Source organism: Lissotriton helveticus, chromosome 2_2 (genome assembly GCF_964261635.1).
Source record: "Lissotriton helveticus chromosome 2_2, aLisHel1.1, whole genome shotgun sequence".
NCBI lineage: Eukaryota > Metazoa > Chordata > Amphibia > Caudata > Salamandridae > Lissotriton > Lissotriton helveticus.
Window position 1 is genome coordinate 507,667,868 of NC_136060.1, and position 27,368 is coordinate 507,695,235.

The 27,368-nt window shown below is 51.7% G+C and overlaps 1 protein-coding gene across 2 annotated transcripts in view; it reads right to left on the minus strand.

Moving 5' to 3' along the window:
- Positions 1-27,368, minus strand: part of CCDC142 (coiled-coil domain containing 142) — a 187,886-nt gene that overhangs the window by 47,961 nt on the left and 112,557 nt on the right. For both annotated transcript variants that reach the window (XM_078678788.1, XM_078678787.1), the window contains 2 exons: positions 24,642-24,756; positions 83-260 (listed from right to left, as the gene is read on the minus strand). In XM_078678788.1, coding sequence (XP_078534914.1) covers positions 83-260; positions 24,642-24,756 — 293 coding nt within the window. The remainder of the gene's footprint in view (positions 1-82; positions 261-24,641; positions 24,757-27,368) is intronic.

Genomic DNA, 27,368 nt, shown 5'->3' on the forward strand with positions numbered 1-27,368 from the left:
ATGTGTGTCTCATGTCTGATAAGTATTGAAGACATCACTCCAGTATACATTCAATGATAATGCCTTCGGGAAAGTCGCTGACCTGAATGTTATTTTATGGCGCAGGATATGGTCCATCCAGGCTTCCATGAACACCCCGAGGACTCGCGTCAGTGCAACGATTTGAGACTCCTGCGGGAGTGATTGGACGCCCTCAAGAACTTGGCAAACTACAATCTGTACAGCGGCGGTGGCGTACTCACTCGGCTCACTAGGAACATCTATGAGCAGAAACAAACATATTTTACACAGTGAAAAGCAAAAAAATTACAAAATTAGCAATGAATGACTATTAACAGTGTAAAGGTTTGAAAACTGTCGTCTGCAACCACAGCAGAGATACTAGGAGCTGTCCTGTGTTTAAAGGTTTGTTTCACACACAGGAACTGTGAGTTTTATTGTCTCACCCACATCTGACCTGACACAAATCATCATCTCCCAGTTACTTAAGGTAAACTGCAGTATAATAGGATGTTTTACTCTCAAGGATCATATTGAGAACCTGCCTTACAATCTCCGATTATCTGCCACTGGTTTGCTAATAAAAACAAAGTATTATGGAAGCAACATATATTTTTGCACACTTGGCTCAAGTGACTTCTTCCTTGGGGAATGAAGTTAAAAAACTACAGTTTAAATTCTGAAATATGAAGCATTCTTGTTAAATACTTCTGCTAAAGTAATTTTCTATAACAATGAATGAATGTGGGCCAATGACTCCAGATGGGCCTGACAAGCGGGACAAGATTTGTCGCCCAAGTTAACCCATCTTCCTGTGTAAGATCTTATTGGTAGTGAGCTCACACTAAATTGGAAGTATAACTTCCGGTCGGGTAGCTTAGTTATTATGTCCCAATACTGCTCCCGACTTGGTGTTGGTTTAGCAACCCTTGTCCCTGACTCAGGTAGGTCGCTCCCCCACGCCACACAGCACCACCTGTGTGACCGTGTCCCCCTGCTCTGCTCTGCTCCGCTTGGGCTCCTCAGCCTGAGTTGTGTGTCTCTGCAGCTCAAATTGCTGATTCTGTTGTTCTGTTTTTTGTGCCTTATATTTTTTTGACTCTGGTGTTCTGTTATTTTGCCTTTTGTTTTGTTCTGATTCTGTTGTCCTGTTTTTGGTGCCTCTTTGTTTTCTTTTCTCCCCGCCCCGTGCTCACGCCTGTTATCCAGTTTTTCCCGCCGCTGCGTCCCCTGCGGCCCGACCCCCTGCCTGCCCATTCGTTCCCCTCTCCAGCCTCCCAGCTGCTCCTCCCTCCAACCTCTCCTCATAATGACGGCCGCGCGCAGCAGGCACGCAGCTGGTACGCTGAGGGCGCACCTAAGGCAAGCCTGTCTGTGACCGGACCGTGCCCAGCGCCAGACCCCCTGGTCCCTGCGAACGCCACACTAACCGCCGCCACGACACCGCCAGCACCCTCCACACACTCAACACCAGACGACCGCACACCTGCTTCCTGGCCATCCCCGAAGCACACCAAAGGACCCTTCTCCTGTCGGGGCTGCAGTTTCACCAGCCTCCGAGCTGCCAAACCGCCCACCACGACAGTATGCAACAACCTTAGATGCATACTACTGAACACCCGCTCCGCACGCAAAGACACCATGGAACTCTCAGACCTGCTGGACACATCTTTCCCGGACGTCGCCTTCCTGAGCGAGACCTGGATGAACACCTCCTCGGCACCCGACATCGCCATAGCCATCCTGGATGTCTACAAAATCACCCGCAGGGACCGTACCAACGGAGTAGGAGGTGGAATCATGATCATCCACAAGAACACCCACAGGGTCTCAAGCAGCACCGACAACACCCTCAACACCACCGAACACCTGCACTTCCAGATCCAGACCGACCCCAACACCACCCTCAGAGGAACTCTCGTCTACAGACCCCCCGGACCCCAACCTCAGTTCAGCGACTCCATCGCCGACTTCGTCAGCATGCACGCTCTTGTCTCCACAAACTACATTCTCCTCGGAGACATGAAGTTCCACCTCGAGAACAACAATGACACCAACTCAACCAACCTGATTGACAATCTCACCAACCTCGGACTCAGACAGCTCGTCACAACGCCCACCCACTCTGCCAGCCACACGCTTGACCCCATCTTCTCCGCTAGCACCCACGTCATCTTCAACCACACCGCCGAACTCCACTGGACCGACCATTGCTGCATCCACTTCACCTTCCGGAAATCTACCACGCACCACCGCACTCAACAGATCTACCGCCGCAGCTGGAGCAAAGTCACCGAAGACCAGCTAAACACCACCCTCGCCCGAAGCCCACCCGCCGACCCCACCAACTCTGACACCACCGCCCGCAACCTCCGCCGATGGATCAACGACTGCGCCAACACTCTCGCCCCGATCAAGAAACCCTCCAACAGATGCACTAACAAGAAAGCCAGGTGGTTCACCGGGGACCTCCAGGCCTCCAAGCAAACCTGCCGAAAACTAGAGAAGAAATGGCACCACGCAGCCCACAAGAACGCCATCCGCAGACACCATCACCTCATCAGGTCCGCCAAAAGAGCCTCCTTCAAGAACCGCCTCGACAACAACGCGCACAACAGCAAAGAGCTCTTCAACATCGGGAAGGAACTCTCCAACCCCAGCTCCAACACCAACGACATCCCACCATCGCATGACATGTGCGACTCCCTTGCCACCTTCTTCCATCGCAAGATCGCAGACATCCAAGACGGCTTCAACAACCGGGCCACCCCGACAGCCACCGACACCACCCCCATCGATCCCCTGCTCACCTGGACCAACATAAACAAAGATGACACCATCAAAATCATGAACACCATCCACTCTGGCTCTCCGTCAGACCCATGCCCACACCACATCTTCAACAAAGCTAGCGCCACCATCATACCCCATCTCCGCAAGGCCATTAACATCTCCTTCGAGACCGCGACCTTCCCGGGTAGCTGGAAGCACGCCGAGATCAACGCCTTACTCAAGAAACCCAAGGCGGATCCGAAGGACCTCAAGAGCTTCCAGCCCAACTCCCTGCTCCCATTCCTGGCGAAGGTCGAGAACACCGTCAACAGACAACTGACCCGCGACCTCGAGAACAACATCCTGGACCCATCCCAGTCTGGGTTCCACAGCAACGACAGTACTGAAACTGCCCCCATCGCCACCACCGATGACATCAGAGCCATGCTGGACAACGGCGAAACCGCGGCCCTCATCCTCCTGGACCTATCAGCTGCCTTCAACACTGTATGCCACCGCACCCTACGCACACGCCTCCACAACGCAGGGATCCGAGACAAGGCTCTGGAATGGACCACCTCCTTCCTCTACGGCAGAACCCAGAGCGTCCGCCTCCCCCCCTTTCCGGTCCGCAGCCTCTGAGATCATCTGCTGCGTACCCCCAAGGATCATCCCTCAGCCTGACATTATTCAACATCTACATGGCACCGCTCGCCCACGTCACTCGACTGCACGACCTCAACATCATTTTACACCGACGACACCCAGCTGATCCTCTCCCTCATCAAGGACCCCCTCACCGCCAAAACCAACCTCCACGAAGGAATAAAGGCCGTCGCCGAGAGGATGAAGAACAGCCATCTGAAACTGAACTCGGACAAGATGGAGGTCCTCATCCTCGGCTCAATCCCCTCAGCCTGGGACGACTCCCGGTGGCCGACCGCACTGCGAGTAACATCCACACCCACCGACCACGCACGCAACCTAGGATTCATCCTCGACTCATCACTCTCCATGACCAAGCAAGTCAACGTCGTCTCATCCTCCTGCTTGAACATCCTCCGCATGCTCCGCAAGATCTACAGGTGGGTTCCCATCAGAACAAGAATGGTCACCCAAACCCTCTACGCAGGAGCCTCGACCAAACTTCTGAAATGACTTCAACGCATACAGAACGCCTCTGCACGCCTGATCCTCGACTTCCCTCGCCAAAGCCACATCACACCCCACCTGAGAGACCTGCACTGGCTTCCCGTCAACAAGAGAATCACCTTCAAGCTCCTCTCCCACACTCACAAGGCAGTCCACAACACCGGACCGGCATACCTCAACAGACGACTCTCCTTCTACACCCCGAACCGCCAGCTCCACTCCACCGACCTCGCCCTCACCACCGTCCCCCGCATCCGAAGAGCAACCACCAGCGGCAGATTATTCTCCCACCTCGCGCCAAGACCTGGAACACCCTCCCCACCCTACTACGGCAGACCTAGGACCTACTAACCTTCAGGAGGCTACTCAAGACCTGGCTTTTCCAGCAGTAGCAGCACCCACCCCACACAAACCAGTGGACGCACTGGGGTGCTTTGTGGGAGGCAGGTGATCTTACGTAGGAACCTGTTTTCTGCTACAGTCAATTTGGACAAATTCTCTACCCCCAAAGCTCTGCGCTGTATATGGCAGAGCTGACCACTTTCATATTGTATGTTTGAAGCACCCGACTCACTGGTTTTGTAAGAAAGGTGTTAAATTCTGTTTGTAGAACTCCAGATAGTTGTTGGCGCTTCAACGTGGCCATGTCAAGCTGTCTATTCCACCTCAAGTCCTTCTGGATAATAACCCATAAATATGTAAAGGCATTAACTTGCTCTAAAGGACTGTTATTTAACAATATGCCTCCTTTGAATGCTCTATGGGGGTTAAAAGACATAAATTTCGTTTTTGACACGTTAATTTCCAAGCCCTGTACAAAACAGAACTCCTAAAAAAAAGTAGCAGAGCTTGCTGGAGACTGCTCGGCGTTTTTGAGATAATTAACGTGTCATCCGCGTACATTAAAATAGGAATTTTTATGACTGCTAGGACTGGGGCGTCAGTGAGAGTAAGCTCCAAAAATGTTGCAATCCCATTAATAAACAGGGAAAATAGAGTGGGTGCCATCAAGCACCCTTGGCGTACACCTTTCTCGATGGGAAAGGGATTTGTAACATTACCCTGTGAACCCAAACAAATTTGGGCATAATTGTCCTCATGAAGTCTAGCAATAAGAGTTAGCAATTTGGGAGACATCCCCATCTCCTGCAATACTGCCCATAATTTGTTACGGCGACGAGGTAAAATTCTGACTTAAGGTCCACAAAGGCAGCGTACAAGCTGCCCTTGCCCAGGGCCACTGACTTCCAGTATAGTAAGATGAATCGAAACACCTGGTCAATAGTGCTGGTATGCGCCTGGAAGCCAGCATGTAATGGGGATAGAATACACCTCTCATCTATCCAATCTTGGACCTTATTTAGGACTAGCCGCCACATAATATTTGGGCGTATACTTACCAGGATGAGATGTATTCCCTTTTTTAAAAACGGGGATAATCTATGTCCCTTTACAAGAATCGGGGACCAGGGCACCCTGGCCAACTGCATTAGCCAGCAGAGCTATACAATGACTGGGTGGTGGCTAAGGCTTAAATTGGTGGGTTGGGTGGGTCTGTGAGGAGATTTGTCAGAACCGTACAGCGTAGTTGATTCACCCTCTAAAATGTCCTCACATTCACTAATGAGGGTATCTATTCGATCTATAACACAATTACTGCCTGCATGATTCTGGGACTTCCTGGCCTTTTTTCCTTTAGCACTCCGACCATTAACACCTACACCACCGCCTCCAACTCCACTTCCCTCCATAGATTTTCTTTTCCCATCCTTCTGTGCTACAAACTATTCACAAGGGGGGGGGGGGGAAGCTGGCTAAACCCTCCTTCCAAAATGTGTTCTGGGGGTCAGGTCTAAGTAACAGTCAGATAACAATCAGAGTACCAAACACAAAATAGATACAAACAATATAGTTCAAATCAGGATTATACTTGGAGGCACCACATCATAGGGCAACAGCAGGAATGCAAGCTTAAACAGTACCTAAATGGGCAGCGGGCAGCCGTAACTAGTCCGAACTAGTCCGTAAAACAGTCCATAGTCCCAGAGCCAAGTGAAAGAGGGGTGGCCCAGCCCTGCCTCTTCCCTTCAATGACAGCCAAGGATGGGCACGCCCTTGGCCCAGGTTTTGCCCGGGCGGGGCCCTCGCGCGTCACGTGCTACGGGGGTTGAGGGCGCTTTTCAAGCACGAAGGCGGAAATGCTCCTCCCTCCTGGGAGAGCAAAGGATCCTGGGGCATGGAGTCCCCAAACTGGCGGTGAAAGCGGGCAATGGCAGCATCGCTCGTGTCCTTGCCGTGAGTGTACCTGAGGAGATGCACACAAGGCAAGGACCCAAGAGCGATTCTTCAGTCCATCTCTAGAAATACTTCTCCTGTGAGACAAGGCAGCGCATATCTAGGGAAGACAAACTGACTTACCTTTGAAGCCAGCAATGACAAGAGCTACACTTTTACAGATTTTTTTTTTTTTTTTTACTTTCTTTAATCTTTGTATGCAAACAGGGTCACTGGCACTGATTACATCGCCCACACCTCCTTTGAAAGTTGTGATAAGAGCAGAACCATGTTGGCCTCTCTACATGGTTCGAAATAACCCCCATAAACTTTTAACCCTACCCAGTGGGGACAAGAATAAAGACCCTGGACGTCCAGCATAGAATTAGTTTCACTTACACTGTCCAATCCCTTCTACCTAACCTGCCCACTCATTCCTGGCCTCTTCATCAATTGAGAGACACCCTTTGATTGCAATGGCAAAGCAGAAAAAAAAGAAGAAATACACGTTCTCACCCACTGAGCTCCCTCCTCGTAGGGCATAGCAAACACTTGGATCCAACAGACCACTGTCTGAAAGGCCAGAAGGTCAGACCTAGAGAGTGTTGGATAGCTCGAGCATCAGTGCCCACCCAGGCTCGAGGTCTGGGATCGGTTTATGTGTTTTTGATTGATCAGGGACATATCTCAGGGCAGTTTCCCAGCCCCATCTTTAGCCTTTTTGTGCATTGTGGCTAGAGCTCCTACCAATCTTAATGGAACTCATAATCTGCCTCACTGGCTAACCCTGGTGGTTCTATTCTTGTTGTGCAGATTTTTAAAAGGACTGAGGAAAATGTAGGCGTCTCCTCCTCCACTTGCTGATGCAATCCTCCTGCTGGTAAAAGCCCTTCTGGGTTGAAGAGAGACCAAGGATCCAATGACTGTGTATGATTTAATCAACTATAGGGCTTTGCCAAGGAGTTTACCGAACAATGCTTCATGCGTGTCTACACTTTGTTCATGGACCACAGGCTCAACATGATGCTGCCAACTATCCATCAGCTCCAAGTGCCACACTGGCCAGCGGCCTCATGCATAGAGCTACCGCACCAATGACGAAGCACAAGGCCATTTCCTCCTTGCCGTAGGCGGCTTCTGCTAATCTATCTTCAGATACTACGTCAAAGAGCGGAATAATGTCATACTCATATTCACTGTGCCTGTCCTTCCTCTCACCGACAGTCCAATAACAGATCACCTTTATTTGAAATACTTCTTGAAATTACAGAGAAAACATTTATCTTACTCATTACCGACTGGGAAATCTAACAGTAGTAGTGGTACAACTGATTCAAAGAAGGTGATTCCACAGTATGATCAGGGGGTGGGGCTAATAAACAAGCACCCTCATGGCATCACACAGTCGTCTAAGTCATCATCATCTAATGAATCCCAATAACTAGTGTGTTCCTCTTTCTACCTCCATCTTCATCCCTTCCACCAGGCACAACAGAGGAGCGTAGGGAATGTTTACTTGCTTTTCCTTACTCTGAATATTTGGTTAAAGCAGGTTGATGAACCTGAGGTGAAACGCAGCAGCTGTGGTACTGCTGGGAGACTTTGGGGCTGAACAGACCAAGGTGCGAGACTGGTCCCAGGCAACCCCTACCATATTAGTCCATAATATTTAAAGTGATGACAAGGCCTCTTCTGGCAGCTGGATTACAAAGGTAATGGATATGCAAACGTTAAAATGAAAGGAAAATGGCATGATAAACGTGTGAGAAGTATCTTCTCCATGGATTTTATGACAATCCGTCCGCTTCACACCCGGGAGGAACACTGTATCTAGCTGGCCAGGATCTACTGATCCCTCAAACACAACCAACCTCTTCTGCTCTCGCTGTTCTTCCTTGTGGGAATCAGGCCACACAGTTCTACTGCACCACAAATAGGGGCCGGTGCATCATTAGGACTGTGGGAAGCAAGGACAAACCCAAGGCAAAACAAGCATTGGAAATGAAATAGGTCTCGCATTAGGAAAGTTTGAGCTATTTGTCTTGTAAATGACAATTTTTTTTATTTATGTGTTGGTTTTGAAAATAGCTAAATTAATAGCTTTGTCATTTACATTTAGTGAGGTAGTGAGATAGAGAGAGAGTGAGGTAGTGAGGTACTGAGGTAGTGAGATAGAGAGAGAGTGAGGTAGTGAGATCGAGCTGTGATCATATTAACCAACAATATTGAAGTTCCCACTAATAAGATTCACTTGCATTTATTTTTCATGTGATGAGGCGTGTGGAAGGCTAACAAAATAGTTACAGAACATTTTGTTCTTTGTAATCACATATTTGAGCCTGCCCCACGATCACTGACCCCAGACCCCCTTAGCACGGAGGATCAACGTTATAGTATTTTCTTCACTACACCGTGACAGCCGATTAAAATGTAGAACACTACAAGGCAAAACCTTATCTTGCTCAGATTAGGCATTCTCTCAGGAGCCTAACAAGCTCTGGAAACCTAAGATGCAAATCATATTCCTAAATTCTCTACTGAACTGCCACGTGCAGAATTTTGTGCGTTCGATTTGGAATGGCAGATAAATGTTCGTTGCCTAAATGTGACACTGCGAGTAAGTAATACGGTATACCCTCGCTCTCTAATGAGCCGCCGCATTTCAGACCCTCATCTTACTGCAATTCCCAGAACTGCGCCGCCTTACCAGTAGACAACGTGTACTTTCACAGGCATGGCTACAGGACAGTATCACCGACCACAGATCGGACAGACGAAACTCCACTTCAATCAGCAACACAATTCCTTACGTGAACAACTTCGCGCATGCTCCGTACAGGAATTTAAAAGGACATGCCTGTCCGCCAATGCAAGTGCAGACGAATCCATTTCCAGAAGCGGAGGGGTAGGGAGGGATATAAGAGTAACCAATTCAACGCGGGGGTGGGGGGGCTCTCGATCAGGAGGCAAGCCCTAAAACAATGGCATTTCTGAACATTTTGGAAGAACGTAGAATTAGTAATTTGATTTACTTGGTGCAATATCCTCAACCCCCCCCACACACACACTGCGATGGTAGATTCCGAAGGGAGATGTGGGAGTAGTATTTTAACAGGGGCTGGAGTCGACTTGATAACGGAATATTTTAAAGATATATTTCGAGGGCTTGGATGTTGATTGGGGTGATAAAAGCAAGCATTAGCCAATAGGTCTTGCCTATGCCAGATCTATCGTGTTTGTAATTTGTTTTAGCCATATTGTGCGTGGCTGCTGTGGAGCATGGCTGAAAGAAACAAGCAAACTCACCGCCGCAGCCCGGCTTCAACAGGAAGCCAGGCAACCTTTGTTGGGATGGGGGCGGGGCCGGACAAATACAGGAAGCAGGCGCTCCTGTGCCCGCCGGAAGATTTCCGTCTTAGCTAGCGGGGCTCCCGTGCTCGTGGAGAGCCCCGCGGCCCCCGCCTGTTAACCAGAATGACCCGCTGGCTGCCGAGGGACACGCAAGAAGAACCTGGTGAGTGGGGTGTGAGGGGGATGTGTGCGCGCGTGTGTCTGTGTGTGCGCGCGTGTGTGTGTATGCGTGTGTATGTATGCGTGTGTGTGTGTTAAAAGAGCCCGATGACTGGTTGGTGAGGGGGGGTGTACGCAAGTGTCTGTCTGCCTAGCATGACGCCACTTTCTGACCCACACTGTTTTGTAAACAGCACGCACACAGCAAGCAGCCAGCAGCAAAGGTGCGCTCACGAGGACAAATCTGAGACAGCAGAGGCGCGTGGCCGAACGCTGTCTCAGATTCCCAGGAAACTGAAAACAATAGTTGTCGAGCTAGACCGCATGCTACGCATGCACAACTCTAGCTCGACCTAAAAAGCCAATTACCATCAAAAAGATTGGGATCAAGTTGTTCACAAAGGTGAGACCTAATGAACTTATGAATGCTGAAGAGTAATCAACAAGAACTGCGCCACTCATGAGGAATATGTCAAAAGAGGGTGTATGAAGCTGGCTCTTCATGTGATACGTGAATGTTCTAATATATCCAGCGATTCCCTTACTCATAGACAGGGCTTGCTATGAAATCCCAAAGTGCTCTATTAGAGGGTATTGTGGTTGAGCAGCCTCAGGCTAACCACAGAGGAATGTAAGACATTTGTAAAATCCACACAATGATTGATAAATGACAAAACAACTGAAGGAGTTCACACTAACTTATAAAAATAGCAAGAATCTTTATGCATGTCTAGGCATCAGAGAAAAATCGTTCAGGTACGTATGTGTTAAAATATAAATTCTTTTCACTTTAAAAAGTGGACACTGCAATTTCTGTGTTCTGCAATGTTATCCTATGGAGGAAGAACAGGTTCTGCAAACAGGTACAGTATATCGACTCATAGGACCAATTTCCAGCAGTTAAGGTGAGTGGTGGGAAAGGACCAAGGCAGCACCAACAGAACACCACCAGCGGCACGAGGTGCGGGGTGCTAATCAGCATCGGGAGACCAAAGCGTTTCAATACAGATCAGTCTCCGTAAAAAGAGGCTGCAGGCTCTGGTTAGGAAATAAGTCTGCTGAACCAGCAAGTGGATTATGGCCTTGCAATGCTCGGGGAAACCTTTGGTCCTCTTCTCTAAGAGTACTACTACAAAGACCGAGTCCTGTGGGCAACATATTTTCAAGACCATTAAACACACATGGACTGTCAGAAGAATCATTCCCAATACACCTCTAAATATAGAGATTGTTGCAGTGTCACAGTCTGTTACCATAATAAAAAATAGCCTTACTCTGATTAATTACATAACAACACAGGACGAACATTCACTAGAGGGACAACAAAAATTGTGAAAAAGCTGGAAGTCACCTCACGGGCGCACCACCAATGGGACCCCTGGTTGGTACTCACCAGGATGGCCCTGTTCTCATCATTGGTGACTACCAGCTTAACGTAAACGTGTCTGACACCCAAAGTAACAGTGAATGGTGCAGTGTACATACAACTTATATGTGAACAGGACTAACAACATTCAACATATACCACGAACAATACTGTGCATACAAGATACAAAAAAACTTTTTATTCGCACTTTTCTTGTTGCGAATAAAAAGTTTTTTTGTATCTTGTATGCACAGTATTGTTCGTGGTATATGTTGAATGTTGTTAGTCCTGTTCACATATAAGTTGTATGTACACTGCACCATTCACTGTTACTTTGGGTGTCGGACACGTTTACGTTAAGCTGGTAGTCACCAATGATGAGAACAGGGCCATCCTGGTGAGTACCAACCAGGGGTCCCATTGGTGGTGCGCCCGTGAGGTGACTTCCAGCTTTTTCACAATTTTTGTTGTCCCTCTAGTGAATGTTCGTCCTGTGTTGTTATGTAATTAATCAGAGTAAGGCTATTTTTTATTATGGTAACAGACTGTGACACTGCAACAATCTCTATATTTAGAGGTGTATTGGGAATGATTCTTCTGACAGTCCATGTGTGTTTAATGGTCTTGAAAATATGTTGCCCACAGGACTAGGTCTTTGTAGTAGTACTTGAATTGAGTGGAGGGCGACCTAGCCCGGTATTTTCCCTCTTGACTCCTATTTTTTTGGATCCTCTTCTCTAAGACCCTGGGGCAACGGGTTCAGAGGTGTCTTTAGGCATCAGGTGTTTGCTTACCAGAGCAGTTGCAGTACAGGAGGCCTGGTGCAGAGGCTGCAGGCGATTTTGGGGAGTCCATGAGGGGTGAAACCATGACAGACTCGCGCTCTGGAGGGCTGGGAAACCTTGTTGGCACCGTTGGCCCACTTAAACTTGGGCCGGAGACGACAGTTGCAGTGGTTTGTTCAGGTGTTGGGTTTAGGCAGTTCCGCAGGCCTTTTTGGAGTTTCTGCTGAACAGGCCAGCCGTGCATGAGAGGTTTGAGTCTTTTTCAAAGGCAATCAGTCGTCCCAAATCTCTGGTGCAGTACAGGTCGACTTTAGTGCAGTTTTCAATTAGGGCTGCAGACAGACCAGCGGGCTGGAGCCAAGTCAGGGGCTTTCTTCAGTCTTCTCTGCTTTTGCGGCTCTTCGGTGTCCTCTCTCTTCTTAGGTTGTCAGGATCTGCTTCTCTTGTGCCTAGGACTCCACTTAATACTGAATTTATGGGCATTAGAGGCTTGCAGGGTAGTAGCCAATGGACTACTGACCCTTCAGGTCACTACTCCCCCTACATGACCACTTGCTGTGTGACGTGGGCATAACCCTGTCCCAGAATTCCTAGGTATGCCATCACAAAAATGGTTACCTCTGAAAAATCGTGCCCACCTAGCCTGGGGGTGGCACACTTATCTGAGTTGCTAATTTTCCCACCTGTCCAGGTGCCAGGAGGGCTCTGGACCCAGGGAGTGGCTTCCTCTCCTCTGAGGGGAGCCAGATTTGCATTCCAAAGGCAGCGGCTCCTTTCAAGCTTGCCAGCAAAAGGAGGGTAACCAGCAGGTAATTCTCTGGGAGGGGTGTTACCCCCTTTTCCCGGACAGGCTTTTGTTCCTGATCTCTTGAGCGAAAATGGCCCACACTCTAAGAAGTCAGACACTTGTCTAGAGTGTCAGGCTGGCAGAATCCAGTAATTAAGCAAACCAGAGGCAGGTAGGTTGTCAGGGGCCAACTCTAGGGTGCCCTCTGAGAGCATGTTTTGATAAATCCAACATCAGTGTGGTTTTATCAAGGCAAGATTATTGGTACCAAACATCCCGATTTTCAGTGAGGCCGTCATGTAGCGTGGGAACTAATTTTCATCAGAGTTCAATACATGGTTTAAGATGGCTTCCTGGACACTTGCAATGGCAGCAATGGAACTGACCGGCACAGCGGCACATCTGCTCATGCAGGCATGCCTCACAGGCTTCCCTGGTCACCTGCCCTGCCGGCAATGGAACTGACGAGCACAGCGACACATCTGCTCATGCAGGCGTGCCTTACAAAGCAAAACCAAAGGGGATCATGGACGGAGTGTTGAACATTGCAAGCACTCACCCCCAGTCAACTTATCTGGGTTAAATCCATCAACTTTCTTTAACTGACTCCGCCAACCCAGTTCAGACATGGCCATATGCAAATCAGTCTGACCCTGGGCCTCATGGGAACAGTCCAGCCCGAACTGCCAAGCCATGTCTTCCCTGGACCAGAAACAAGCATCCTGGGACCGGTTTCCATAAAATCAGCCCTCATCAGCCAGGATAGCTTGAATCTAGTGGCAAAGTGAGCAAGGGACCCACGTCTGGGCATACCCTGCCAACTCAAGGCGAACAAAGCGATACCAAAGGGGATGATGGACGGAGCGCTTGAGCAAATCAAACACTCACCCCCAGTCAACTGATCTGGGTTTAATTCATCATCCTTCTTTAGCTCACTCCACCACCCCAGTTCAGACACGGTCATCTGCAAATCAGTCTGCCCCTGTGCCTCGTGGCACCAGTCCAGCCCGAACTGCCAAGCCATGTCTTCCCTTTATCGGAAACAAGCATCTTGGGACCGGTTTCTGGCTATCGGCCGTCATCAGCCAGGCTAGCTTGAATCCAGTGTCAAAGTGAGCAAGAGACCCACGTCTGGGCATACCCTGCCAACTTAGGGCGAACAAAGCAAAACCAAGGGGGATTATGGACGGAGTGTTGAACATTGCAAGCTCTCACCCCAGTCAACAAATCTGGCTTTAAACAAGCTTCCCTGGTCACCTTCACTGGCAGCAATGGAACTGAGTGGCACATCTGCTCAAGAAGGCATGACTTACAGGCTTCACTGGTCACCTGCACTGGCGGCAATGGAACTGACCGGCACAGCGGCACATCTGCTCATGCAGGCATGCCTTACAGGCTTCCCTGGTCACCTGCACTGGAACTGACCAGCACAGCGGCACATTTGCTCATGCAGGCATGCCTTACAGGCTTCCCTGGTCACGCGCACTGGCGGCAATGGAACTGACCGGCACATCTGCTCATGCAGGCATGCCTCACAGGCTTCCCTGGTCACCTGCACTGGAACTGACCGGCACAGCGACACATCTGCTCATGCAGGCATGCCTCACAGGCTTCCCTGTTCACCTGCACTGGCAGCAATGGAACTGACCGGCACAGCAGCACATCGACTCATGCAGGCATGCCTCACAGGCTTCCCTGGTCACGCGCACTGGCGGCAATGGAACTGACCGGCACCTCTGCTCATACAGGCATGCCTTACTGGCTTCCTTGGTCACCTGCACTGCCGGCAATGGAACTGACCGGCACAGCGGCACATCTGCTCATGCAGGCATGTCTCACAGGCTTCCCTGGTCACCTGCACTGGCGGCAATGGAACTGACCAGCACAGCGACACACTCATGCAGGCATGCCTCACAGGCTTCCCTGGTCACCTGCACTGGCGGCAATGGAACTGACCAGCACAGCGACACATCTGCTCATGCAGGCATGTCTCACAGGCTTCCCTGGTCACCTGCACTGGAACTGACGAGCACAGCGACACATCTGCTCATGCAGGCATGCCTCACAGGCTTCCCTGGTCACCTGCACTGGAACTGACGAGCACAGCGCCACATCTGCTCATGCAGGCATGCCTCACAGGCTTCCCTGGTCACCTGCACTGGAACTGACGAGCACAGCGACACATCTGCTCATGCAGGCATGCCTCACAGTCTTCCCTGGTCACCTGCACTGGAACTGACGAGCACAGCGACACATCTGCTCATGCAGGCATGCCTCACAGGCTTCCCTGGTCACCTGCACTGGCGGCAATGGAACTGACCGGCACAGCGGCACATCTGCTCATGCAGGCATGCCTCACAGGCTTCCCTGGTCACCTGCACTGGCGGCAATGGAACTGACCGGCACAGCGACACATCTGCTCATGCAGGCATGCCTCACAGGCTTCCCTGGTCACCTGCACTGGCGGCAATAGAACTGACCAGCACAGCGACACATCTGCTCATCCAGGCATGCCTCACAGGCTTCCCTGGTCACCTGCACTGGAACTGACGAGCACAGCGACACATCTGCTCAAGCAGGCATGCCTCACAGGCTTCCCTGGTCACGCGCACTGGCGGCAATGGAACTGACCGCACAGCGGCACATCTGCTCATGCAGGCATGCCCTTATATGTAGTACTAAGCACCCTGCCTACGGTCTGTTAGGCCTGCTGTAGGGGTGACCTACAAATTTCACATGCAGTGATAGGGGACATGGCCCACAGGGATGAGTGACATGTTGATTTTTCACTTTTGTCTCCACCAAGACACACAGCCTGCAAGTACAGGCTTGCATGTGCTTGGGGACGAGTCCCTTAGGGTGGCACAATTCATTCACAGCCATTAGGGACCCTCTTTAGTACATCAGTCCCTAGGTACCAGGATCCAATTTACTAGGGACTTACTGTGGGGTGCTAAAGGTTTTGCCAATTGGGGGAACAACTGTACAGTTTTGGGAAAGAGCTCTGGCACTGGAGATCTGGTTAGCAGGAACCCATTGCACTTCTGTTTGAAATCACACCATTTACCAGTGGGGGCAACCATGTCAAAAAGGGGCACTTTCCTACAGAGGGGATATTGTTGATAATGTGACTGATGACAGTGTCATGGACCATAAGGTTACTGGCAGAGAGATCAACGATGAAGTGGAAGACTGTTAGAAATGGGATCCCTGGCTGGCCAGGGCTTGCGCTAAAGTCAGTCAGAGACCACCACCTCCACGTCAGGGCAAGGGAGCTACACGCCAAGATAACCCCTGCTCACCCCCTTGGTAACGTAGCACGAGCAGTAAGGCTAAACTTGGAGGCAATGTGAGTTAAGTGTTTGCGCACGCACCCCCAGCAACAACACCTAAGGCCCACCACAAAGGAAACTCCACACACGGTTATATGTAAAAATAGCCTTTGTATTACACCAAAACACATTAGATAAAAACACACACTTTACAATGTGCCAACTGGCACGGGCAGAATTTACAGGGAATATGTACAAGACAGGGCCACCTGGACCACTGTCAGGAATCAGCACTTTTAGAACTAGAAATACTGTTAGAAATAGCACGTTGTAGATCATAGAATAATAATCACTTTAGCATCAAATAGAACATCAAGCACACAACCAGTAATCACTGGTAACCAGTAGTACCACCTACGCAACCCTAACCACCTTAGGAGATTGTCACACAGGGAACTAGGACCTCACTAGCACCACCTGTACTAGCAAGAACAACCACCTAAGTATCATGATGCATAAACATACATTCAGCGGTGTAAGAACAAGGCACATGATGCATCAACAACACATTCAGAGGTGCAGCACAGGAGAACACATGATGTATAACCAACACATTCAGAGGTGTAGGGAAGGAAAACACAATTGCGCAAAACTCACATGAGCCACCACCTGTGGCAGTCCCTAGGCCAACTGGCCTTGTTGGGGCTCGGACGCCCCGTGTCCCAATGTCAGGGGCCTAAACGGAGCAGCTGCCCACGAAGTGCTGGGCAGCTGGAGAAAATGATGGGGCCAACGTGGGAGCCTCGCAGGCTCTGAACAACTGAAATGCCCCCCTGAGCCTCGTGGGCTCTTCATAATAACTGTGGTGCCTGGAGCCTCTCGGGGCTCGAAGAACACATGGCGCGCCGTGAACCTCTCTGGGCTCGACAAAAAGGATGCTGGGACTGAGCCTCGCAGGCTCTGACAAACAAATGCCAATGGTGGAGCCTCTCCGGGCTCGAGAACAATGTGCTGGGGATGAGCCTCGCAGGCTCTGACGAACAAATGCCAATGGTGGAGCCTCTCCGGGCTCGAGAACAATGTGCTGGGGCTGAGCCTCGCAGGCTCAGAAGACAAATGCCAACGGGGGAGCCTCTCAGGGCTCGAGAAACAACTAGGCCGCCTTGGGGCCTCTCGGGGCTCTGGACCAATGTGGGGCCTTCGAGTCCCTCCCGGGGGACTCAGGGACAACTGGGGCCCCGGGGAGCCTCTCGGGCTCGTGACTAAAGGTAGGGGGTAGGCGGAGTCCTCTCGGGGGACTCGGCATCACTCGAGGCCCCTCCGGGCCACCTAGCACAAAGGGACTCGTCTGGAGGGGAGGGGCGGGCACCGGCAATGTGCCCCAACGCCCCTCCTCCCCTTCAGTCCACTCACCGGGTCTCTGGACGCGCCGGTCTCTTCTTCTCCGCCGGCCTCCTCTCGCTCTCCGGGGCTCTCCCTCGCTCTTGGGAGCCCCGGGGGGGTAAGGGGGGGGGGGACGGCGGCTTCACCTCGGGCCATGCAGGAGCGCGGAGTAGGCTCCCGCCGCTACCTGCTTCTTCTTCGCTCTCCACTGGGGGCTGGGCTCCTCGGGCCGGCAGCCAATCACGGCGCAGCCCGGGGAATGACGTCAGGGGGTATCCCGGGCCGGCAGCCAATCCCAGCGCGGCCGGGGAGGACGTCACGAGGTAGGCACTCGCTGGGGGTCCAGGAAACCTTCGTATGACGGGGCAAATGCCAGGTGGGCACCGGCTTGGAAAACAAAGCGCTCTCAGCGATAGGGAGAAATGAAGCTCTCCCAAGCGCTAGAAGGCAATAACCAGCGCTCCCAAGCGCTAGGCAGGAGGAACAGCGCTCTCAAGCGCTAGGGGCCAAAGGAAAGCGCTAGGGCAAGCAGAAAACAGCAAAGTCCTTCAGGGGTCCAGGACCTCAGCAGTCCAGGGGCTGGGCAGGGCCCAGGGAGGCAAGCCTTCCCCTGGGCCCAAGCAGCAGCACGCCCCTGGTAGATTCGAGTTGAGAACAAGAACATTTGACAAGAGGTCACAGCCTCCTTTTATACAGAGAAATCCTTTGTCTAAAGGTGCAGGGTGGGGGAAGAACCAGTCGCAGCTAGTCTGGGAGCACCCTTGATGTGCTCAGCCCCTCACTCTATTTACTGGCAGGGCTAGGGTCGTTATACGCACCACAGGGGGCGGAGCCAGTATTGTGTGGGGAAAGCACAGCCCTATTCAGGACCCAGGTGCACCACTCCCTCACATCACACCTGCTAATCTCAACACTCATCACCGGGCAGACCCATCATGACTCATGGAGCCTGGCACCGCAGCCAGCTCCAGCCAATCACACGTCAGCACCTTTACAGCACATGCACAGCCATGTCTAGAAGAGGCACTTCCACACTAGACACATACACGCCGCATACATCATTTCGCAGCATTCAATCACACGAGTCCGCACATACCAGACTCGAGTCTGCACACCCCACGCATCAGGAACTACCAGGGACACATACATTCCCCATGCATTCCTAAGGGAGGGCAGGCCTATCTCACCACATGCACTCGGGGAGCGCACGCACTTTACACTGCGCCACAGTGTCGAAGTGCGCAAAGACCAGAAATCACTATGATTATTTAGTAATATCACGCAAAAAGTTCAGGGGTGAACCTGCCCGAAGGGCCAAGTCCAACACAACCCCCTTCCAGCCAAAACGCAGGGCAGACCAATAACCACTGTGATGGACTTCCCTGCTTTGGGCGATAGAACACGGACGCGGGCCCGCACTGCAGGGACACCCCCCGGTTTAATGCCCTGTTGTTCCACAAGACAAGCACGTACCAGGGACACCCCCCGGTTTTATGCCCTGTTGTTCCACAAGACAAGCACGTACCTAAAAAAAAACAGGCCCAACTAGGCTACCCCACTGGTACTCCTTAGTTGTCCACGGCTAGGACCAGGCCCTAGGCCACCCAGATACCACTGGTCCTTGTCAATCCACAGAGTGGGGGGTAGTAACCCCTGGCATCCAATAGCCATTCTCCACCCTCCTTCTCAGTGTAGTTCCAAACTACCAATGATCCTTCAACCTAGGGTCCGCACCCTCAGGCTGACCAGAGGTCACGGGCAAGAATGCCCCACCCTACCTCTACTTCTGAAGCACCCTCCAGAACACAACTTTCCCACCAGTTTAAGACCTTACTTCCTCAGCAGCAGTGACCGCGGTCAGACCACCAGAAGAACGGTGTAACGAGGCGTTGCACGTTGCGGTGCCCTCCAGTTGCGGTGCAGCCTATGGCTCGTTGACGGCGTCGAGACGACGTCGGTGAGCGCAGAGGCGGCGTTGCTCGAGGGGGACGTTGCTCAGTGCGGTGCCTACAGGACACCAGGGTGGTCATGACGGAGTCACAGCTCCCTTAACTGGTTTACCACCTGGGATTCAAATTCACCGGATGCACAGGGGTCAGACTCCCTCTGACCCCCTTCTAGAGTTCTGCACCCTCCCACTGTAGAACAGGGTCCCTCCACTTAAGGTAGGCCCCACCTGCTCTCAGGGTAGTACCACAACACTCAGCCAAGAACCCTAAAGATCCCTGCTAGGCCTGTACCACCCCTTCTGGGAAACACAGGGTCTCTTTACTTAAAATAGCCCCACCTGTGTTCACAGGGGTACCCCTAGAAGACAAACCGGCCAGGACACTGGCTACAGTCGCCCTGCCGTCCAGGACAGGCAACCACCTAAACCTGGCTCCCTAACCTAGGGACGCTACCCTTTGGTTAGATGCCTGGCGCACCAGGACTTCTACAAGTTGAAAACAAAAATCTAAGACTTTCTCTCCTCCTTCAGCAGCAAGGCAACCACTGCAGGTCAATCCCCCATACAGCTTACCCGGTTCCTTCTCTTCAGGCAGGAGTTCCTTCTTGTAACTTCAGGACACTACGTAGAGTTGCCCTTACGTCCAGATCCGGAAACACCGGCTACTGGCTCCCCAACCGAGGGACGTACCCTTTGGTCTGATGCCTGGCGCACCAGGACTTCCTTGAGGGTGACACATAACTAATGTGTCATGTACAAGTCTGCCTGACACTCAGGACAGAAGTGGCATCACCATGGTCACTCCCTGGCGACACAACCCTTCTGGCTGGTCCCTGACCCACTGGCTCTTCCACTGGGGAACCTATCCCCCTCACACCCCTCCATCTGGACTTCTGCACCCTCCCAACTGGAGCGGTACTGCCACACACCAGAACTACTGAAACCCTGTTCACTGATGTTCTACGTTCTTCAAACACTCTGGGAGATCCTCCTCAAATGACCTATTGGTACAGCCTAGGCCCCCGACCTGACGTTCCCTTCAGAACCATTCCAGGCCCTGAGACTGGGTTTCAGGCACCTGGAGACACGCAGTCCCACCCACTCCTTCTCCTCTGAGACAGGACGTGAGCCCCTACACCGAGACCTAGCTGGGCTACACTGAACCTCTTCCACCACACTGGGCTGGAAGACACCTCAGCCACTCCTTTTGGAATCACTCCATCCCCTATGTCTCCCTCCTCCCAGAACCTTACCAACTCCAAAATTCTGTCTCTGAACAGACCACAGAAATCAAAAGCAGGCTCCACTTCTGCAGACGTTCTTGGGAAAAGTTTAACACACGGAACTTAGGTATCTGAGCAAAACAAGAGTACACAAGTATTCAACAAGCTCCTCATCCAGAGAACTCGCACCATTCATCCAAACACGCCCCCCCCCCAGACTGGCAAGGCAGTTTCTACCACCCCTGATTTCTCAACCTGACCACACGTGACACAGGTACCATTACTCCAGGACAGGGACGGGGGACACATTTATGCTGCCACCACTGGATCCCACCCTTCTGGTGAATCCAGAAAACACACTGCACTTAGGGGGATGATCTACCCTCCCGAGCTAGGGAAACCTAACTCACAGTGCACAAGAAACACATTTCCACAGGAATTACATTTTTAGCACACTTAAAACAATAATCCCCAAAATGTGATTTATCTAAAATGCAGAGTTTTGTGGTGCAGCCAGCTGCTACTGTGGTACAGCGCAAACACAAATCCTTATCCTTTCCGCTGCCAGCCAATGTTAGAAATGGGATCCCTGGCTGGCCAGGGCTTGCGCCAAAGTCAGTCAGAGACCACCACTTCCACGTCAGGGCATGGGAGTTACACGCCAAGATAACCCCTGATCACCCCCTTGGTAACGTAGCACGAGCAGTAAGGCTAAACTTGGAGGCAATGTGAGTTAAGTGTTTGCGCACGCACCCCCAGCAACAACACCCAAGGCCCACCACAAAGGAAACTCCACACAAGGTTATTTATAAAAATAGCCTTTGTATTACACCAAAACACATTAGATAAAAACACACACTTTACAAAGTGCCAACAGGCACTGGCAGAATTTACAGGGGATCTGTACAAGACAGGGCCACCTGGACCACTGTTAGGAATCAGCACTTTTAGAACTAGAAATACTGTTAGAAATAGCACATTGTAGATCATAGAATAATAATCACTTTAGCATCAAATAGAACATCAAGCACACAACCAGTAATCACTGGTAACCAGTAGTACCACCTACGCAACCCTAACCACCTTAGGAGAATGTCACGCAGGGAAACTAGGACCTCACTAGCACCACCTGTACTAGCAAGAACAACCACCTAAGTATCACAATACCTGTAGGGGTATAAGCATGGGAACAAAACACATGATGCATAAACATACATTCAGCGGTGTAAGAACAAGGCACATGATGCATCAACAACACATTCAGAGGTGCAGCACAGGAGAACACATGATGTATAACCAACACATTCAGAGGTGTAGGGAAGGAAAACACAATTGCGCAAAACTCACATGAGCCACCACCTGTGGCAGTCCCTAGGCCAACTGGCCTTGTTGGGGCTAGGATGCCCCGTGTCCCAATGTCAGGGGCCTAAATGGAGCAGCTGCCCACGAAGTGCTGGGCAGCTGGAGAAAATGATGTGGCCAACGTGGGAGCCTCGTAGGCTCTGAACAACTGAAATGCCCCCCTGAGCCTCGTGGGCTCTTCATAATAACTGTGGCGCCTGGAGCCTCTCAGAGCTTGAAGAACACATGGCGCGCCGTGAACCTCTCTGGGCTCGACAACAAGGATGCTGGGACTGAGCCTCGCAGGCTCTGACGAACAAATGCCAATGGTGGAGCCTCTCCGGGCTCGAGAACAATGTGCTGGGGCTCAGCCTCGCAGGCTCTGACGAACAAATGCCAATGGTGGAGCCTCTCCGGGCTCGAGAACAATGTGCTGGGGCTGAGCCTCGCAGGCTCGGAAGACAAATGCCAACCGGGGAGCCTCTTAGGGCTCGAGAAACAACTAGGCCGCCTTGGGGCCTCTCGGGGCTCTGGACCAATGTGGGGCCTTTGCTGGAGTCCCTCCCGGGGGACTCGGGGACAACTGGGGCTCCGGGGAGCCTCTCAGGCTCGTGACTAAAGGTAGGGGGTAGGCGGAGTCCCTCTCGGGGGACTCGGCATCACTCGAGGCCCCTCCGGGCCTCTTAGCACAAAGGGACTCGTCTGGAGGGGAGGGGCGGGCACCGGCAATGTGCCCCCGACGCCCCTCCTCCACTTCAGTCCACTCACCGGGTCTCTGGACGCGCCGGTCTCTTCTTCTCTGCCGGCCTCCTCTCGCTCTCCCTCGCTCTTGGGAGCCCGGGGGGGGGGGGGGGCCAGCGGCTTCACCTTGGGCCATGCAGGAGCGAGCGGAGTAGGCTCCCGCCGCTACCTGCTTCTTCTTCGCTCTCCACTGGGGGCTGGGCTCTTCGGGCCGGCAGACAATCCCAGCGCGGCCCGGGGAGGACGTCACGAGGGGTCCCGGGCCAGCGGCGGTGAACTCGGAGGGACGATGAGGGGTAGGCTCCCTAGAGAATCCATTAAATAAGAAATAAAGCGAGGTAGGCACTCGCTGGGGTCCAGGAAACCTTCGTATGACGGGGCAAATGCCGGGTGGGCACCGGCTTGGAAAACAAAGCGCTCTCAGCGCTAGGGAGAAATGAAGCGCTCCCAAGCGCTAGAAGGCAATAACCAGCGCTCCCAAGCGCTAGGCAGGAGGAACAGCGCTCTCAAGCGCTAGGGGCCAAAGGAAAGAGCTAGGGCAAGCAGAAAACAGCAAAGTCCTTCAGGGGTCCAGGACCTCAGCAGTCCAGGGGCTGGGCAGGGCCCAGGGAGGCAAGCCTTCCCCTGGGCCCAAGCAGCAGCACGCCCCTGGTAGATTCGAGTTGGGAACAAGAACATTTGACAAGAGGTCACAGCCTCCTTTTATACAGAGAAATCCTTTGTCTAAAGGTGCAGGGTGGGAGAAGAACCAGTCGCAGCTGGTCTGGGAGCACCCTTGATGTGCTCAGCCCCTCACTCTATTCACTGGCAGGGCTAGGGTCGTTAGACGCACCACAGGGGGCGGAGCCAGCATTGTGTGGGGAAAGCCCAGCCCTATTCAGGACCCAGGTGCACCACTCCCTCACATCACACCTGCTAATCTCAACACTCACCACCGTGCAGACCCATCATGACTCATGGAGCCTGGCACCGCAGCCAGCTCCAGGCAATCACACGTCAGCACCTTTACAGCACATGCACAGCCATGTCTAGAAGTGGCACTTCCACACTAGACACCTACACGCCGCATACATCGTTGCGCAGCATTCAATCACACGAGTCCGCACATACCAGACTCGAGCCTGCACACCCCACGCATCAGGAACTACCAGGGACACATACATTCCCCATGCATTCCTATGGGAGGGCTGGCCTATCTCACCACATGCACTCAGGGAGCGCACACACTTTACACTGCGCCACAGTGTCAAAGTGCGCAAAGACCAGAAATCACTATGATTATTTAATAATATCAGGCAAAAAGTTCAGGGGTGAACCTGCCAGAAGGGCCAAGTCCAACAAAGACGATAACAGCATTGCCTAAAAGACAAATGTCAAGAATGAATTTGTAGATTTAGATGTTCTACCATGATTTGCTCTCAGCTGGGAGGGCACGATTTCCACTGAAGAGGACCTGATCGCTTCAGAAATACTCATGAGTTTATCTCCGTTAGGTGGAATATCAAAATGTTTCTGCTTCTAAGTCTCAAATGCCAAAAGGCTTACAGTGTTTATATCAGTGAGTTCTTTTAGGCTCTAAGAATCTCTAACTTCAGGTCATTTGTGCTGTGTGTGAAGGATGAGGAAACAGGCACTACATTGGCTGGTAATGGTTCAGCTCAGAGAGGTACATAGTAAATTTCTTAGGTAACTCTGTCTCCAGTTTACTAAACATAGTATCCTCTTCTTGGGGGCTATCATACACTGTAGAGAGAAAGGTGCTGCCGTCCAGGACAACCAGAAATATATGCAATTTCTTTTGAGTCTGACCATCTTAAGCTGGTATCTTATTTTATATTACATTGATTATGAGCCTGCTTTTGTCATTGTATGACTATTTAATTGTCACTATTAGTCACAACTAGAAATTGTGTGATTGACAGATGTATTTGTTTCTCTCCCTGGTGAAGATCTTGCTGTGCCACTGGATTTTCATCTAACTGGTGCACCATATCATCTCGTCTGCATCAAAAGAAAATCAGTAACAGTTTCTGGATTCCAAATTGTCTAGAACCACAGTTTTTCCTCATATGGTCCGGACGGATTACCTGACTGAAGTCGCAGCCTCCAGTGCTTTCCTGCTGGCATATTCTGAAGGAAGAGGTCTGCTGACATCCTCCGGCAGTCATCGGAAAACAGCTGCAGCACCAACAATGAGAACCTCTGCAAAAGACAAGCGTGGATCCTTCAATGCCAGCATGGCTACTACACTGTATACTGAATGTCAACAAACTTGAACCACTCCACATGCTTGCACTAAAACATCTTTTAAATTCAATTCCTTTCCTTTGAAAGGTGACATTGTTTTGTAGTCTACTTATTTAAGCAATAAGCAATGTCAGAACCCACGCATCATCATACAATCCATTGTAGAAATGCTGTAATGGGAGCAGAGACCGCAAACACATTCTTCATTTTGAAGTGAACATATTATTATGTTTCACCTGCGGACAGTTGTTGAAGGAATTCTTGTGTACAGTACCAGTATGAAGAGTAGGCGTTGGGTCAGTGTATTTTTAGTGTTGGTTGGTTCCTTTTTGGTCTCATTTGTTTGCTGATTGTTTGAAGGCCTTCCTCCTTCTTTTTGTGCATATTCCTCACATGCTGAATATCTTTTTTACCATCGACTTGATTGGATGACTTGTCTTCTTCCAGTGCTTACATTTAGAGAACGAAATAGTTACTTACCAGTAGGAGTCGTTTTACAGCTTGAAGAATGTTCTGGATTGCCATGCTGTGCATCATTCCGCCAACTAGTTGTTGGTCCGGAATAGTCTTTGTTTATTTTTTTGGTTTTGGGCGCAGTCGACCATTCTGTGTGACGTCAGACGGCACCATGCAGGTCGTTGTGCATGTCAGCCATCTTCGGATTCTTTTTTCTCACTGTGTTTTAGGCTATAGTCCTTTAGATGGTTCTTCAGATAATTTTTTATCATATATGTCTTCCCAGCCTGTTGGTACTCCTTGTAGGGGAGGTTGGGTGGGTCGCATGTGAATCCAGAAAATTCTTCAAGCTGCAGAACTACTCCTACTGGTAAGTAACCATTTCGCTTTGCGGGGGCGTGGCCACGGCGGCGACCGGAATGGCTGCTTCGCTGTAAAGCTCCTCCATGCGGGCTCCTGTAGGCAGCTGAAATGCAGTGAAAACCGCTCCTCGGCTCCACATCGGCATTCCATCCGACAAATAGAGCCGCCCTGCCCACCTGGGTAGCTCCTGTGAAGCGGGGACAGTTCGGCGTGGACGCTTCGGCGGAGGGGAGCTGAGGCCGGCTGGCCTCGGCGCCATCTTTCCCTTTCTGCGCCGGATTTCGGGTGAGTACCGCTCTGGGCTGCGCCGCTGACCCTCGTTGCTCCGCCTGCGGGCTCTCGCGTTCGCTGTGGGTGCTCCGTGGGCTTTTGGGTGGGGGCTGCTGGGGCGAAGTAGGGGCCTTTTCGGGCCTGGGCGCGCTCTAGAGCCGGGGCCTCGATTTGGAGGCTCGCGGAGGGGCCGGCGCGGCGGACGCGGGTGCTCGCGTGGCGGTGGGAGGGGGCTGTGGTGGTGGGGCTCCGGGGGGGCCTCCCTGGGATCGCTGGCGGCCCCGCCCTGGCAGCACACGGAGAAACTGTGTATTTTCCCCATGAGCTCCTGCAATGTTGGTAATTGTTCAGGCTGAGGACGTACATGCGTTGTACACGGCCATTTCTTGCTGAAGACCTGTGCTCCCTTCTGGTAACCTGCTCATCGGACGGCTGCCGTCTTCCTGCCGCTCCTTCCTCTATTATTGAACTGCGTGGCCTTGTAGCACACTGCACGCTGTAAAGATCGGGTCCTGTGCCCTCACACAAACATCTGGGCGTGAATCCTGGCTGTACTCCACCTGGTTGCCTGCCACACACGAGATATATACTCGCATCGCGCTTTTCACAATACTGCGCTTTCCTGGGGCTTTGCCATGGGGAAAAGAGATCCCAATCAGAGGAAACAGAGTTTTGATAAAACCTCTCTATTGCCAGCGGACCCTCCGCCCAGTACCACTGCCGGGGCGGCATGCGCGCCTGAGGGGGGAGATGCCGCTGCTATGGTTGCCACCATGATGGGGGAAATGCGCGCGGGCTTCAAGGCCCTTGATACGCGCTTTGACACCCTAGAGCAGAAAATTGCGGATATGGGCTCCAGAGTGCTGGCCCATGACAGACGCCTGGATGTGGTGGAATCAAGGGTTTCGGACGTTTAGGAAAAGCGCTTAAGAGACTGGAGCGTGTTGAGAAAATTCTTAAGGACGTGGCCATAAAAAATGAGGATTTGGAAGCGCGCAGCCGACGCAACAACCTACGCATAATTGGCGTGGCGGAGACAACCGCGACGGGGCGTTTTGACACCTTTGTTGAACACTTGCTCATTGAATTGTTCGGCAGAGACACGTTCACGGATGGCTTCGTAGTGGAGCGTGCCCACAGGTCGCTGGGGCCTAGACCTCGTACCGGTCAAGCTCCACGCCCCATAATTGCCAGAATCATGAACTTCCGCGATCGGGATGCCGCACTCCGCGCCACGCGTGAGGCTGGAGAGGTGAGATGGCAGGGTAGCACTCTATCCTTCTTCCCAGACTTTACGATGATGGTGCAGGACGCGAGACGCAAGTACAACGGTGTCAAGGCGACTCTGCGAAATCTTGGTTTAAAATATGGAATGCTGTATCCCGCAAGACTGAGAGTGGATGTGAATGGCAGGTTCCGCATTTTTGAATCCCCCGCAGAGGCACAGGACTTTTGTCAAGGCTACAGAAAGCAGGGCT